General features: G+C 34.6%; 1 protein-coding gene across 1 annotated transcript in view; it reads left to right on the top strand.

The window, feature by feature from the left end:
• CERKL (CERK like autophagy regulator) overlaps positions 1-16,765 on the top strand; it is a 95,530-nt gene that overhangs the window by 64,307 nt on the left and 14,458 nt on the right. The window contains exons 3-5 of the mRNA XM_039855248.1: positions 777-908; positions 8,327-8,390; positions 13,412-13,554. Coding sequence (XP_039711182.1) covers positions 777-908; positions 8,327-8,390; positions 13,412-13,554 — 339 coding nt within the window. The remainder of the gene's footprint in view (positions 1-776; positions 909-8,326; positions 8,391-13,411; positions 13,555-16,765) is intronic.

Here is a 16,765-nt window from a genome sequence, read left to right as displayed (position 1 = left end):
TCTGTCCCTCTTGCTCCTTCCTAACAACAGAAAATTCGCTTTGCACCTGCTCCAACTGGGTTCTAAGTGATAAACATCTTGCAAGCCCAGAAAATTGTAGTATCAAATCTCAGCCCCAACTGTGAGGCAGCACTATCCTTGAATCCCCGCTGAGAGGCGTTGCTTTCCTAATTCCCAAGGGAAGAGTCCTTTCTCCCCTGGCCCCCTTTCAGGCCTGAACTTCGACCTAAACCCTCTTTTTAGCCCCCAACATGCATTGCTCTGGCTGCTGGCCCTGACCGAGCCCTGCGTGTGCTCTCCTCCACCCTAGGTTCATCCTGGGGTCAGACCTGGATGGCCCTGAGGTCACTGGAGTACCCAATTCCAATAATGAGCATATTTATCCACCAGAGGAAATGGAATTTTCTATTTGTTACAGTCCATTGCTTTTCTCCTTAGAAACAAATGCTAAAGGAACATGTGGTATATTATTTATGATTTGGTAAATATATATATATAAACATTGCCTAATATTTACAAAGTTTTATTCATTAACATCTTCCTTCTTAAGTGCTTTGTTATATAACTAATGATATGTTAAGAGGGACATTCCTATTTCACTGCTAGGAAATGTAAATGTTTTAATATAATGCCATGTTCAGGAAAACTCTTGTAAGAATATCAAATAAAAATAGCAAATATTTAAATAGGTATATAACATTCTAACTGGACTGAATATATGGTTTTAAAGGGAAAGAAAAAAATGCTATAACTTTGTCTTTATGCTTGCCTCTTAGGTTTTTCAAACAGACCAAAGTCATTAAAAATACTCCTTAACCCCCAAAGCCACAAAAAAGAAGCTACGCAGATCTATTATGAGAAGGTTGAACCACTGTTGAAGATTGCAGAAATAAAGACTGATGTAACAAGTAAGTCATTTTTAGAATATAATTTCGCCATTTAAGAAATACACTTAAGGAAGCAAATAACCCGAATTTGTTCTTAATCCAAATTTAGGAAGCTACTTTTCATATTTAAAGTTTTTTTTTATGTGCTTCCATAACCTCTGCTGCAGCCAACTCCATGATTATAATTTAATTATTTTGTTTTCCTTTTTATTATATTATTTTTATTAGAATATCAGTATTTTCTCTTTAGACCTTTTTTCAGACTTTAAAAATAATTTGGTATCATTTTAAAGGAAGCTGCACATTTTTTGATATCTTTATTGACATGTTTGCAATTTACACATTATTTCTGCAGTTTGGCAAGCAATTGATTTTTGCTCACTTAAATGTTTGATGTCTTTCCATGGAGTCCTTCATTAGGTGGTTTTTGTTCTGACTCTGACCCCTGCTGGTTAGGTCAAAACTAAGCAGTTAAGTTGGTCTTAGGTGAATTTAGAGAAGCCATAAGCTTAAATTCATTGTCTAAAATAAGAAAGGTGCTTAGGTTTGTGCCCAGGAAAATAGAAATTTGCTAATGCTGAAATTAATAGAAAGAAGATTAGTAAAATCCTTTTCAACTTTTTGAAATTGGTGACCAAATTCCTTTGTCTCCTTGAGACTTTTTTCCCATGGGGAGGTGGACCAAGAAGGAGGGTTGATGCTATTGAGAATCACACCCCCAATTTTCCTGGTTTTATTTCTATGTAGCTTCACTAACATGCAGTGTAAATTTATAGTAAATTTTAATTGATGAAAAGTACTGAATAATAAGCCTACTCAGACAAGGCCAGAATGCACTTTGAATCTCCTAGTCCCAATCATAAATTCCTGGGGAAGGGATTCAGAGTGGCTTGGCTTTGCTCAACTGTAACCACAGTAGAGGGGTCTCGCAATGTTACTGAGTTTAGTGAAGCCCACACCCCCTGGCTTGATAATGGGGGTAGAATGAAGTTCCTACAAAAAAAAATAATAAATTTTAAGAAGGCAGTTTTTGTGGGAAGGCCAGCCATTCCAAAAGGCATCTACTATAATGGAGGTTCAAGAGAACTACCATGAAAAACTCAAGAGGAATTTCCAAATTAAAATAAAATCGTAGTGAAGAAGTTAACCTTTCATCTTTGTGGCTTTTGGCTTACTTAAAAGTGATTTATAAGAAAAAGAAACAATTCAGATCTGTCATTCTTTACCACCGAATATTTTCCAAGACTGGCAGAAGGAAAAGTTTGAAATTCATATTAGGGTGATACAATTTAAAGGGAGAGATAAACTTATTGGCAAACTCAATAACATTATTTCGTTTCATTGATTTAATGTCCACGTAAAACTGCAGTTCAAGAAGCTCTTGCTGAATGCTTTGTATTAAACATTATGGAGAATGCAAGATGAATAAGATGTACTGCCTGCTTTTGGGTGACCATTAGTTTATTACGGATTCAAATAGATGTTTACAATAAGTGTAATTTGAATATACAGAAAAGAACTAGGTGTCTCAGAGGCTGATATTAATTTTGACCAGAGGCTCATGGAAACTATTTGAATTGGACAGTTTTGGAGAGTCAGAGAAGGCAAAATGGTTTTCTGTGCATAAGTAGCAGAAGAAAAGCAAGAGAAGGAAAGCAAGCTAGCAGGCACATACAAGTGTGGTGTGTGTGTGTTGCATCCACAATATCTTGGGAGTTCTTTCATAACTTTGCTCTGCCTTCCTCAGTTTTGACTTCATCTTAAATCTGGCCCTTTCTGTCATCATAAAATGGTTGCCAGTGTATTGGATCCGTTTTTATTCAAATCTAGTGGAATGGGGAGGGTTGTGTGTATGTGAGAGATCCAACATGTTTAATCTTGAACAAGGATTAAAGTGTCTTCCTTTGAGTTTGACTCTTTGTACGTAGTATGTGTACCCAACTTGGAGCAATCACTCTTAACCATCAAAACACTTCCCATGGACTGAGTGTGGGACCTTCTTTACCTAAAGGCTGAGAAGTCCTGAACTGATTCTGGGTTCTGTTAGGGAGAAAGAAAGGCTAATTGGCTTCTGGGAAAGATCTCAGCAATATACAGTAGAGAAAGTTTGAGTCCAGATTATGGATGGATCTCTATGCTACTCTCAGGAGTTTACTCATCGTGTATTGATCTAGAGTTGGCATACATTTTTTATCATAGTGTTGTAATCTGGTTTAGCAAAGATGATTCTGCCAGCAGAATAGAGATTATAAAGGAAGAGAGAGAGATTGGAGGATAGGAAACTTGTAGAGGTCTGACCTAAGGCAAAGGTAATAAGAATGTGTTTTCCTTCTAAAAACAATTGTATTGGAGAGAAAAAGTACGTTCTAGGGCTTTCCTCCCTAAATTCGTAAATGTTGTTGAATATTATATTTAGTTTAACATAAAATAAAATTAGAATATTACATAAAGCAAATTTAGAATTTACTTATGTATTTGTGCAGAATGGCTAATTATTAGGTGCCTAACACTCCTCCTACAGGCAAAATTATAAAATTGCATCTTTTGTTTATGAAACCATTTTACTATATCTATTAGCTAAATATTTAGATAAAATGTTTCCTATTTTGTGTGAAGGACTGAATAAACATGTGGATACTTGAAAAGTTTTGGAATCTTCCTGCCTGTTCTCACAGTGTAGTTTTGTAGTTTGAATAAGTAATACATTTGAAACTACCTTTTAAATTACAAAGTACTAAAGAAATATAGTCATAACTCTGTACATTTCAGCTTTATGAAATTATATAATAGTAAGATTTATACTTCCTTTGAAAGAGAAAATATCTTATTTGAAAGAATAAAGTAGAAAGAGTACATATTTGGGATGTCCAGTATGACTATTGTTTCAACATATCTTGTGTACATTGCCGAGTCCAAATGGAATTTGATTACATAATAAATTCTATACAATAATTAATTCATTAGAAAATAGTACTATATAAATGAGGCATGAAAAATTATAGCTAGATATATTTATTATAAAGTATTTTTTCTATAAATTTTGTTTAAAAATGAATCTCCCCACATTAATAAAAATACACTCCTTTCATTTCAGAGTAACTGGTTCTGAATATACATCAGCATCTTTAGACATCGATGAGCTGAAGTTGCATTCTACCCTCCCCCCTCTATTGCCAGTGCAGTATCTTATTTCATAATGGTTCAGAAAAATTTCTAGAAGAAACTAGAACTGAATTATTTTTCTTTTTAACTTGTTGGTATATAAATTAAAGGCATGAGTCGTAAACCCGTGCTTGCATTATAGCTGGATATTATTTCTTTCTCTTCCTGCTCAAACAGAACAAACTTTAGGAGGTAATAAAAAGAACCTTTAATTACACCATTAAAGGCATAAAGAATTTTGAGGCATCATAGATTCACAGAATTATTCAAAGAACAATAAAGTGAAAAAGTCAAGGCAGCAGAGAAACCAAACTGAAAAGAACTTTAGAGGCCATCTAGTTCAATTTCCCCCATGCTACAGAGTGTAGATATGTGGCATTCCTCGTGGATGACCCACCCAGCCTTGGCTTGGGCATGCTCTGGTTCAGTCAGTGTCTACCAGTATTGTCCAGAATACTGGTAGACATTCTTATCTTGAGTTTGCCTTTGTGTAGATTAGAAAAGGACACCTCCTTTGTCCTGAATTACAAAAGGATGCATTTCTGGGCTGATTCAGCCCAAGGTCACCTAGCAAGTTGGATAGGTATACTGGATGGATTGCAAACTTACCTGCCTCCTTGGTCAAATGCCTTTGTGCAAGACATAAACTGTACAATGTGGAGAATTTGTGAGCTGACATTTGCCTCCTTGTAATTTTAGTCTGCTAGAATTAATGTTATCTTTTACGGTAATGCAAAATAAATGGAATAAATCTGTCTCGTCTTTTGTATAAGAGTCATTGAGATACTTGAGATATAATGACTGTTCTTGATCTCTCTTGTTTGTGATAGGCAATTCCATTTCCTTCAGACAGTCTTTGTATTAAAGCTGCTAAACCTTATCATGCTTATCATTATCATGGTCAAAGACACTTCCCTGAATGCAACTTTGGTCATTGCCAGCTCAGGGAGTTCCTAGTCATCAGAAAATTTTTACTTCCTGGCTGGCCCTGAGCAGACTTGTCAAGAAAGTGAGGTTTGTTGTGACTTTCTTCTTTTTTCTTTCTCTAGCATCATGGTCTAGCTTTTGGCACTTTTACCAAATCTCGTATTTGAATTACTTCTTTTTGGCTCTTCGTGTCTCTCCTTGAAGCCTTCCCTTCCCTGGAGATCCCTCTTATAATCCCTGATCTTGACCAGCAGAAAGCTAGGCCGTTTGATGGAACTTGGTCAGAAAAGGTACTAGTAGGCTGAGGCATTACTCCCTTCCAATATTACCTGCATTTTATTAAAAATTCAGATAGTAAATGTTCTTGCAGCATAGCCAGCTAGAGAGAGAAAATTCTGAGCAAAAGGTTCTTTTTATTACCTCTTAAATTGTGTGGGTGTATATGGCCAATCCTGTTTCAATAATCAGATGTTGGGGAGCTGAAACTTTATCCCTGGGGACAGTGAAGAGTCATGAATGGAGTTTATATAGGGAAGAAATAAAATATGTGTTCGAGAAAGATCATTCTGGCTAGCATGAGATAAAGTTGAAGAGAGACTGGAAAAGAGACCGTTATAACACAAAGATGGTGATGACTATGTCTAGGGTACTGGACTGAGAAATGTTGGGATGTTGCAGCATAATCAAAGACAGAAACAACTGGCCTTGGCCATGGAGTGGTAGTGGAGAGTGAAGAAGAGGGATAATCTAGGAAGAAGTCTTTTTTTTTTTGTCTTGAGCAGTGGGGAGTGGATTATGGAACACAAACAGAATAATATATTTGAGGAAAAATATATTTAACGGTGGAAACTATCAATAGATTCCTTTTTGAGCTTACTTTATTTGAAGCACCTATAGGACAGGGAGGTAAATGACATTTCAGTGTCTTATCCAATTATAGAACTTTATCACTGGACCAGAAAATGTTTCCTTAAGTCCAAATAAAATCATCTGATTTTACTTCAGCCTATTTCCTCATCAGCATTGAATATCAACCTCAAGACGTTATTCTCTTCTGGTTTTGTCTTCCTGAGGAAGTAAAAAAAAAATGTGTGTGTGTGTGTGTGTGTGTGTGTGTACACACATGTGTACACACACACACACACACACACACACACACACTAAGTGAGGGATCTCAGCAGCAAGAACTGTGTGTTTGAAGACTTATAAATAATGGAGGCTCCAAATTTCCTATATAGAAAAGACATAGGGTATCAATCTCAGTGGAAACAGAAAGTAGATAAATGAAAGAGGAGGCTAGTAACCATTTTTTGAAACTGTATATGCCCAGTGGTCCACTCTTTATGTTCATTTGGAGTGGCATGTTTTGAAGCTGACTCTTTCTGATTCCAGGGTCCATAATATTCTAAGTACATATTTTGATTTCCTCTAATGTATCTAAATCGTAATCCAGATAATCTCTATCCCTTTTCTCTACATTATTTCTCTTTATAGTCACTTACTACTACTATATAATGCACATTCATTTTTTAAAAATAGTCTATATGTTGGCCTCCAGAATGTAAACTCCTTGAGGCTAAGGACTTTATTCATTTTGTTCGTTGTCCTAATATATTGTGGTCAGGTTTCTTTATCTTTTCTGTCTCTTTGTTCCAAATCAGTGATTTCATTTAACTTATATACAATTTCACTTTTAAAATGATTCTTCTGGGACAGTTTGCATCAGGGTATGATCAGATTCCACCGGCAAGATCAAAGGAAAAAATAAACTATTTCAAATTTTACCTAAATAAAAATAGCATTTAGCCATAACATAATTTTAAAGCTAATTCTGTTTTGAATTTGAAAAGCTTTACCAAGATATGCTTTGGTATAAAAGCAAGACTTGATAAATTCATTCTCAGCATAAATATTTCTTCATAATATCCTTAATAATTATTTTTTTATTTTATTAAATTTATTGGGGTGACATTGGTTAATAAAATTATATAGTTTTCAAGTGTATAGTTCTATAACATGTCATCTGTATATTGCATTGTATGTTCACCACCCAAAAGACAAATCTTCTGTCATCATATATTCAACCCCTTTACCCTTATCTACCTCCCTTCCTCCCCCTTTCCTTCTGGTAACCATCATACTGTTGTCTATATTTATGAGTTTTTGTTTATCTTGCTCATTTTTTTTTCAGTTTTTAATGTGTATATGTAATATATTATTTTACATTTGCGGTTGTAACTACTTACTGAGGTTATAAATGATCAACAATCATTTATAACTTAAACTTCCAAGCTTGTAGCTTTCTTCAGATTAGAATTTTATATAGAGAGGTTTTATTCATGTGAATATAACAGCATTTGAATGAACCGTGGGAGAATTACAATGTAATGCTGCTGGATACAGAATGATTCCTTTAGACACCAAGACTAATAATTTTTAACAATATCTAAAAACATTGTAGGGAAAGCTTGAACCATGCTGGCACCAGGGACAGACAGGCATGAAAGATTAATGTAATCTTGCATACAATGATGCACATTCTTACACAGAAAATCCATCTGCAATGTCATGTCAGTCAGCAGAAATCTTTGATGGGTGGATACAGCTGGGCTGTCTCTTCTGGCAGAGATGCCCTAGAAAATGCTAACTGTGGTTGAGATGCTTGGTGCCATCTGCAGTGTGCCAGTTTATCCTGTCTTCGCTGGCATTTACAATACTGCATAGAGCATCATGACTGTAGAGACGATAGGGAGTGACAGATTCATTTCCTCGGAGGATCCAGCTCTGGTGAGTCTGTGCCACCCTCCTCCTTGGCTTTGGGTCTGTTATCATTGGTATTGGCTTTGCTTTATATTTTCACATCCAACTCCTCCTTTTAGTCTAGCAGTTCCAGATACAGTTCTAGTATGTAAATCTTACACTAACCTTTCGACTAATTTATTCGTGTAAGGTTGCCAAAGTGAATTAACATCGTTTGATGCCAGCTAATATGCCTTATTTTCAAAATACTACTGTTCTTAGGCTTCTGATTTAAAGAAAGTGTGTCTTATTTAGGGAACACTAAACAGACAGGCACCAAGATAAATTAACCAACTGCTCTGTGTGGGATATCCCCAAATGACTTATGTAGTTGGAACAAATATATGACCCTCTTTTACATAAAGCTATAAAACACATCAGGCAAGTAACACTGAATCCTCTTTCCCGTGATTAAAATATAAATATTCAAGAATAAATGTCGTTTTATGACTTGACCATATGTTTATCATATTTTCCTGCCAAACCAAGTTAAAGTGTAGATCATTGTTTAAGACTTTCACTTTGTGTGTGTGTGTGTTTTTTTTAAATAGTAACAGAATATGAAGGACATGCTCTGTCACTGCTGAAGGAATGTGAACTACAGGAATTTGATGGGTAGGTTATATTATTAATCTATATATCATATAGCTTATGTTATTAAATGTTTTCATTAGTTTCTAGCCATATATTTGGAACTTTTAATTTTTAAATATTTGTGATGTATGTAATTAGGCTTTCTTTCATATCTGTGTAATAACAATTAATAAAAATAATGGTACAGCATGGCCATCCACCTCTGAAGATCGAGCATAGGAAAGCAAAAGGAAAAATCTACTTATCTACACTGGGAAATCCAGTATACCATATTTTACTTACTTAATATGTATACATTTGCATCTGTAGTCCTTAATTCTTAAATCATGTGAATATCTAGAAAAGCACTGATGGAAGATATTATATTGGTCATATGGTATAACTCTACTATATCCTCTTTTGCAAATTTATTGAGAGTGTTAATGGTTACCCATTGGTTATTTGGCTGTGATTGATTGAGGGTAAATATAAAAACAAATATTATTTTCAGATTGAGCAAAAGATGTTAATTTTAATTATCTCTATAACTTAGTGGCTACCCAATATATGTGTCATTCACAGTAGGCATTGGTAACTGTTGTGTGCAATACATCATTGTATGTAGAAATTTCTCACTGAAATGCAAATATTAGAAACATGGCAAGTGACATATACTTTAATAGCCTTTTTTTAAAAAAAAATTAGGTGAATCAATTTGCTAAAGTGCTGGATTGATGTTTAACACAAAAATATATTCTTTCAGGGAAGATTTTTCTTTCAAGAGTAGATATTATCGAGTTTTAAAAGGTGGCAAGTATGTGAACTATTTGTCATATGGTGATGGGCAGGGGGCAACAAAAGACTCAGAATATCAGGAAGGGCAGTTGAGTTTTTCAACCAAAATGAAAGACTTCACTCTTCCCAAAGAACTAGAATGTTTTAGGGAGGAAAGTGATGTAATTAAAATGGAGCGTTAACAGGGTTGTTTTTCAGAAACAATATATTTGGTGAGAAAAAAACATTAGATGAAGAATAAAGTTTGATAAATAAAATGACTTTTTTCAAAAAGCAATTTAATAGAAAGGAGTAAATCTAGATAGCAATATTATATAAATATTGAGGATGAGTATGAGGTAGGGGATTCCTTCAAATGTTTATACTTAGGGCTAGACAGATTGATTAGTAGGCTAGATTTAGGAAATTATCTTGCAAGTATATAATTTAAGAAAAGCATTGGAGGAATCATGCCCACTGCCTTAATATGGTGCATAGTACTGAAACGCAGCTTGTGAGTATGTATAAGTGTGGCTGCATTTCAAATACGTTCTCGCTTCAAAACATGAAACATGATTATATAAATAATGAAAAGAACAAATATCATAGATACTAAACCTGGTCTTGCCCATCAGTATTATTAAGTGTTCTGCTAAATGTGGTATCTATACTATTCAGGGACCAAGAAGAACTTTGCAGAGTGATGAAAGACTATTTTTTAAGTGCAGTACAGTAATATTTTTCTTTATCTGAACATTTAATTCTTGTTTATTTCACATGTCAGATGTTATTTTGTGGTGCAGCACTAAAAAGAGAGATAAATCCTTTAGTTATTACCTACATTTTTTTAAGCACATAGTTTGACCTAATCGTTATTATGAATTGAGTTCTATTAATTAACTGTTTTTAACTTTACAGCATGCTGATTTATTTAGGACTTATAATAATTTTAAAATTCTATCAAGTCATCTATTTCCTACAATCCTTTAAATATCTCATTTATTTCCAAGGGCCCAGTTTTTCCATTGTGAAATGATACGGTGGTTGGGATAACTATATTAATAAAATGGTTTAGGTTTTTAGACACAAAGAGGTTAAGATCCAAGGAAGATTCTATATACATTATTTAGTAAAGCAAAATGATTTGGTATATAATGTTTAATAAATTTTATTTGCTAAGATTAATGAGTTACATGTTTCTATGAAGACACATTGTGACATATTTCTACAGCCAACAGGAACAGTGGATCAGTACTAACGACAGCTGGTGTGCAACTCCAGTATGTTCTAGAAAACACTCAGATTCATTGCTAAAATTGTAGGAATGTCAGTTTCCATATTGCCCCCTATTTATACTGTGCATGAATAGGAAGTTTTTTAAAAGCAAAGAGAAGAGTAGTACCAGATGCATAGACTTGAAGCAGTAACAGTTGAATTTATAAGTGTTAATATGGTTAAACTAATCTATAGCTCTCGTGCAATTATAAATATGCCAATATTTTCCTATTTGTTTCAGTGTTTTTAAATTTTTTTTCTTCTTTTAATTTCACCATTAACTAGACTCTCAATAATTTAGACATTATTTGGCTAACATTGATATTTTATCACATTGACCATGATATCTGTGTAACTAGGTAAAGTTTAAAAAAAAAAAAGGCATCTCTTTTCCAAATGAACATGTAAATCAAAAATCCAGTAATATATAAAACATTTCAAAGATGATATTGGTTGATAGACAAATACAGCAGTACCCATTTAAATTTTTTCTTTTTACTTTTTATAAAGAGAAATAAGATATTAGCCCCTAGTTGCACTTTTCAAGACAGGATTATTCTACTTGGGGTCATGGCAAGAAGGAGTCTACTTATTCTGAAAACATAAGATGTACCACATGCAAAAGATTAGTTGTTCTAAGGTTTATGTTTTAAAGTAACCTTTAAGTGTGATTAAATTAACTCATTATAACAGGTTGGGATTTTTCCCCTCATTTTCTTGTAGTATCTAGACTCTCGTGATATATTTGTATTAAGTATATTCCCTAGGTCGAGTCATACCTGGAGATGCTCTTAATGATCTAGCAGTTGTCAACAAAAGTAAATATATTTCATCTTAACTCATTTAATTCCATATTAATTATAATGGTAAACTGATTTTCAAAATAATAAAAGTCTCATATGGCTATTTTCATTAAATTTTATATACAGAAAGGAATATAATATTTTGAATAGTAGTGCAGTGTCTAAGGCCAAATTGTCTTGTTTCAAGTCTTCATTCTATCACTTACTATGATATGATTTTGGAAAAGTTACTTAATCTTTATATGCCTTAGTTTCCTAATCTGTAAATTGACAGTAAAAGTATCTATTGCACACAGTTATTGTTCATATTAAATGAGTTAATACATGGAGAGTGCTGAGAACAGTGCCCAGTACATAGTAATTACTCGTTGTGTGTTACTTTATTGTTGTAATTAGCATAATTTATTACAGTTTCAAAATATTTAACACTGCATGTGTTAACGATAAAATTTCAGAGGTTTTCTAGCAGAGCATGTTCATAGAAAGGCCATCTCTATTAACTCTAGAAGTGAGTTAACATGTATACGATACTATAACTGGATGCAGGATTCTAGGAGTCAGATGTTGCCATACTGTGTGGGAGAGTTGAGTTCTTTGGTGCCAAGTTAGATGCTTTGTTGGATGACTTCACTGCTCCTTTTAGGCCACACACCTCAGCAGGTAGACAGACATGGATCCGGAAGTTATAATTTAAGTTTACAGAATGTTTGGGGCTCTCAGAGAGATCTTTAAAAATCATGCAGATAAGGTTCACATCAAACCTTGACTTCCCATTTATAGAGATGAGGCTAATGCCTACTTTATAGAAGTCTGAGGGTTTAATAGAAGAGAGCCAATGTATCATCTGACATAAAATTGCCCCTCAGTAGATATAATCACTTTTCTCTGAATCAGAGGCCACAATGTGAATCCTTGGAATCAGTTCAGGAATAAAATAATACTCCTAGCCCCCAAATGACCTGGGTCATATTGCATGTCCTGGAGTCTCTTCTAACTAGGATGGACCTGGATATGTATAGCCATAGAGCTAAACCTCAGCTAGATGCAAGGGGTCGGGATTGGCCGGGGTGGGAGGAGGCGGGCGGGCAGTGGGGCAGGCTGAAAGCAAGGTGGAAGGAATCGTTGGAAAAAGTTCCCTCAGCCTCTGAATTCACCAACCTGCAGAGCTTCCTGAACTTAGGGCACCAGTAACTCCTGTTGATTATGGCCCGTAGGCTGTTTTGTTTGGCACATAGATATATAGAATGCTAGTTACTAGTATTTACAAATAAAGAGACTCACCCCCAAATCAGGATCTGTGTCTTCTCTAAGAAAAATCATAAGATGTGGTCCTCCAGGCCTGCCTCCCATGTGATGAGTGGATGGGGGCTAAGGAGTGCCTCTCCTTTAAACTGAGCAAACTTCCATTCCTGCTGGGCTCTGGCAGGCCTTGAGTTGTGACATCTGCTTTCAATAACACAAAATCTTCCTCCTCTTGGGAAAATTGAGGTGATTTTGCTACTTAAGATTATTTTCTATCTTTTAAATACAAGTGATTATGAAATAAATGTCTAATATCTTATATTTTACTTTCATGAAATCCCACCTCCACCCCTCTGTAGTCTGCTTATCATGAGGCATTAAAAAGTTTAGCAGTACTGATTAGGGTCAAAGGATAGTAACACTAATTTTAAAAGTGCCATATAGCAATAATGTATAGGAGATGAAAACCAGTTTAGGTCTGCAGTTACTACGTTCATATACTAATGATAATTAGCAGTTCCTTAAAGCTTCATATTTTACATGATTTTTATTGCTGTCTTCTGAGTTATATTGAAAATTAGCAAGATTTTATTACTTTGTTTTCTGTTAGTGAAATGAATTGCTCATGACTATTAACATAAACAAAATGAGAATAATATGCTTTTAGATATTAACAGAGCAAAATGCAGGTCAGATGTGAATTCACATCTTCTAATATTTTAATGCCTCCTAACCCATTTAAAAATATTTTGTCTATGGAGTATAAGCTAGGTATTATATTCATGAAGTAAACTTTACTAATGCAGTACTAGTGTCTTCCTCATTGACCCATACAAAAATGTTTGAAGGCGTGTGTGAGTAATCATGCACAAAGAAGATATATAATTAATGTTTGAAGTCTAAGTTTCATGAATTATCACCAATTATTTTGAAGTTTTGCATTCTTTTACTTAATTTCTTGTTTTCTAGTGTTGTCTGTGTCGGTGGAGATGGATCTGCCAGTGAAGTAGCCCATGCTTTGCTTCTTAGGGCCCAGAAGAATGCTGGCCTGAAAACAGACAGCATCCTGACTCCTGCCCATGCACAGCTTCCCCTTGGTGTCATACCAGCAGGCAAGGAAGTGGCCATGAATTTGCTAAAAAGAACCTCTCCTATCTTTCTGTCTTTCCCTGTTCTACCTAACCTAGACAGTGTAACATAGAGTTAAATGTACAGATTTTGAATCTGAAAGACCCAAGCTTGGCATCTCCATCATCAAAAAAATTAATTTCTTTGAGCCTCATTTTTCTAATCCATACAAGAGAGATAACACATATAGTATTCACTTCCTTACAAGGTTATTGTAATATTAAATTAGATGGTATATATGGAAGGTTTAAAACATAGTGAACCAATCAATAAATAGGATTATTATTCTACCTTCCCATATAAAGGTCTAATGATCACACAATCGCAGATCTGAAATTTCAAAACAGGGCACTCCAGTCACACTGCTTATAATTTCTTATGAGGTAAAAGATGGTAATCCCCATAATATAGTATAAACAGATAACCTTGAAAACACCAAAAGGATTTATTCTGACTGCTGTATGTGTAGCAACTAGGATAGAATAGAATGTGACATATGAACACTCAATAATTAAGTTTATTAAGTGAATGAATATAAAGAAGATGTCATAGAGTAAGTGACACTTGAATTAGGCCTAAAAATGGGTTGGGTAGGATCTGGCCTGAAGAAAAAATGAGAATGAATTGTTTTCTTGGCTGCAAAAATAATAAATGTCAAGACGAAACCCAGGAGTGTGGAAGAATAGAAAATGAACCATTTGTTGAATGATGTCAAAATAGGCCCAAACTTTGGTGGCTCCTGGATGCCACAGGAAGATGTCTGAATAGTATTTGATAAACAGTAGGGAACAATAGGAAGTTTAGAGCAAGGGAGCAACTTGCTAGGAGCTTGTTCTAGGCATATTTGTGATTAAGGGAAGGGAGCAGGAGGATTTGAAGGTCAGAGACAGGGAGCACGGCTAGAGCAACACTGGGGTCCAGAAAAGAGGAAAACATCTTTTGCAAATTTATGATGTTATATGAGTCACTCCTCCCAAATTATTATTTAAACAGACAATAATGAAGGAAAGGGATTATTTCTTTTCATTTTAAAAACATCACACATTATCTCTACAAGAGAAGCAGAAACAATTATTCTTTCCTATGAAAATAGAAAATGCACGTGCTTGAAAAAATTCAAGTCTATCCATTTAATAACCACATTCATTTAGTATGGATTTCAGTGTATGTAATATTGTTAATTAACAAAAAACAAAAGATATACAAATGTCCTTTTGAGTATAAAGTCTTTTATACAAACAAGAATTTAAAAGGAGAGGGATATTCAAACATATTTTGATAATTGTAAAGCTCATAGAGAAAAACCTGTGCTGTTCTTTAAGTAAAATAGAACAAAATTACCTCAATTCAGAAAGATAAAAGATGCATGTAGGGCAAACCACTTTGACCTTTTTGTGTCATTTTAGTATCTTCGTCTATAATGGTGGAACTTTTTCAGCATTTCCCTTCATGCAAAGTGGATGTGCTGGGGTCACCATATCTCTTCGTTAGTACTTAACACTCCTGAGGTCACTCATTAACTGCGGTGCATCAGAAGGGGAAAGACAGGTGTCCCCATAGGTATGCATTTGACATAAAGCGAATAGTTACCTAGAAAAACTGGTGGCTATACTTATCTTTTAAGTATGTAACCCAGATTTTCTAAAGAAATAGCATTGTTTTAACATTATTATACTTTTTAAAACATCTCTGATTTTGAAAGCATTTCCTATATATAGAGATGCCATTTGAATACTTTTCGTTTAGAAGATACAGACTATTGCCAGAACTCTGGTCATTGCATAGGAGTTTCAGCTTATAGATTCTACCTAATAAAAGGAAGTCATGTGCACGATGTATTTAATGTAAAGACTCTATGCCTACTCAGGGTTTTGACAGAGAATGAGAAGAGCTAGGCAGGAAGTTTCCAAGCTGAACGCAGAAGACAATCTGCCTTTGAAGCCATTTGCCTCCTGGAGAGAGACACCCAGAGGGAGAGTATTTAGTAAATTACTACACTGAGCCAACAGACTAAGCTGCTGAATTATGGTCAGACTCAAATGGATCAGATGTGCAAAAGCCTATATTTGAACTGCTGGCCATTAGCAATGGTGTTTGTTGCTATGGGAACTGGTGCTAAGGAACTATACAGAGAGATTCTGATTAAAGTGTGTATGTGGGTGGGGGGCGTGGGGAGGATAGAGAAAAAGCCTGAGAGGACATAAAAATAAAAAGCAATCCAGTTGTTGTAAAACAAGGCTCAATCCACATACTGATGGCTACAAACCATATATTTCTATAGAGTTCACATAAATAAATTCATACTTTCCAATTAATTTGAGGAAAATAAAGTATTGCCAAGGGACTGTTAATTTCTATGATATTTCAGGCAAAGAACCAAAATGTAGGTGCAGTTTTCATGAGAATTTTAGATATGCTTGACTAGGAAGTCATTACATCACATTTATCTGTTTAGATGTGGGAGACATTAACGGCCTTATGAATATTCATGGTGTCTGGTTAATTAAGTTAATTGTTCTGCAGAAGTGCACTTCCAAGGGCAATTTTTTTTCTTTTTTTCTTTTTGCCTCCATAGTTTGCCTTGTACTTCCATCAGTCATTCTTTACATGAACTGCTACTTCCGTCCTTACTCCGTATTTCGGTATTTGGCACATTTTAACAGCTCTGGGGAGGTGGTGGTGAGCAAAGTTACTGATAGTATTAAGAAAAATAAGTCTTCAGGCTAATTAAATTGTTTACCTTGAGGCAGAACATTTATAGCTTTTGTGAGAATGCTAAAATTATGTAGTTATTTATGTGAGCAGAATGTTCTTTTGGCATACAGACATTTTTTTCAAATGGATCATATTTTGTTTCAGGAAATTGTACTCTATCTTTTAGATTATCCAAATAAAAATATAGAACAATCTATAGTTTTACAATTTTACATCCACTTCCTCATGAAGTTTTCTTTTTAATTCAAAGTATAAAAAAACGTCCTTAAAGACTAAGGTACAGGTTAAGCAGATGACTAATTTTCTGACTTCTGGTCGTGCCTGTCATCACTGCCAAGTTCTACAGAATTAAGGAAAAGTTGCAAAGCCTGAGAAGACATAAAATTAAAAAATGATCTCTAGCATTCTGAAAGCATTTGTGCTTGGGCATGCTTAGCATACTTCAAACTCACAGGGAATAAAAAGTCTTTATTTTCTTGA

This window comes from Pteropus medius, unplaced genomic scaffold (assembly GCF_902729225.1).
Source record: "Pteropus medius unplaced genomic scaffold, Ma_sr-lr_union100, whole genome shotgun sequence".
NCBI classification, from domain to species: domain Eukaryota; kingdom Metazoa; phylum Chordata; class Mammalia; order Chiroptera; family Pteropodidae; genus Pteropus; species Pteropus medius.
Note: the sequence above shows the minus strand (reverse complement) of the source record. Positions and strands in the feature narration are given on the sequence as shown.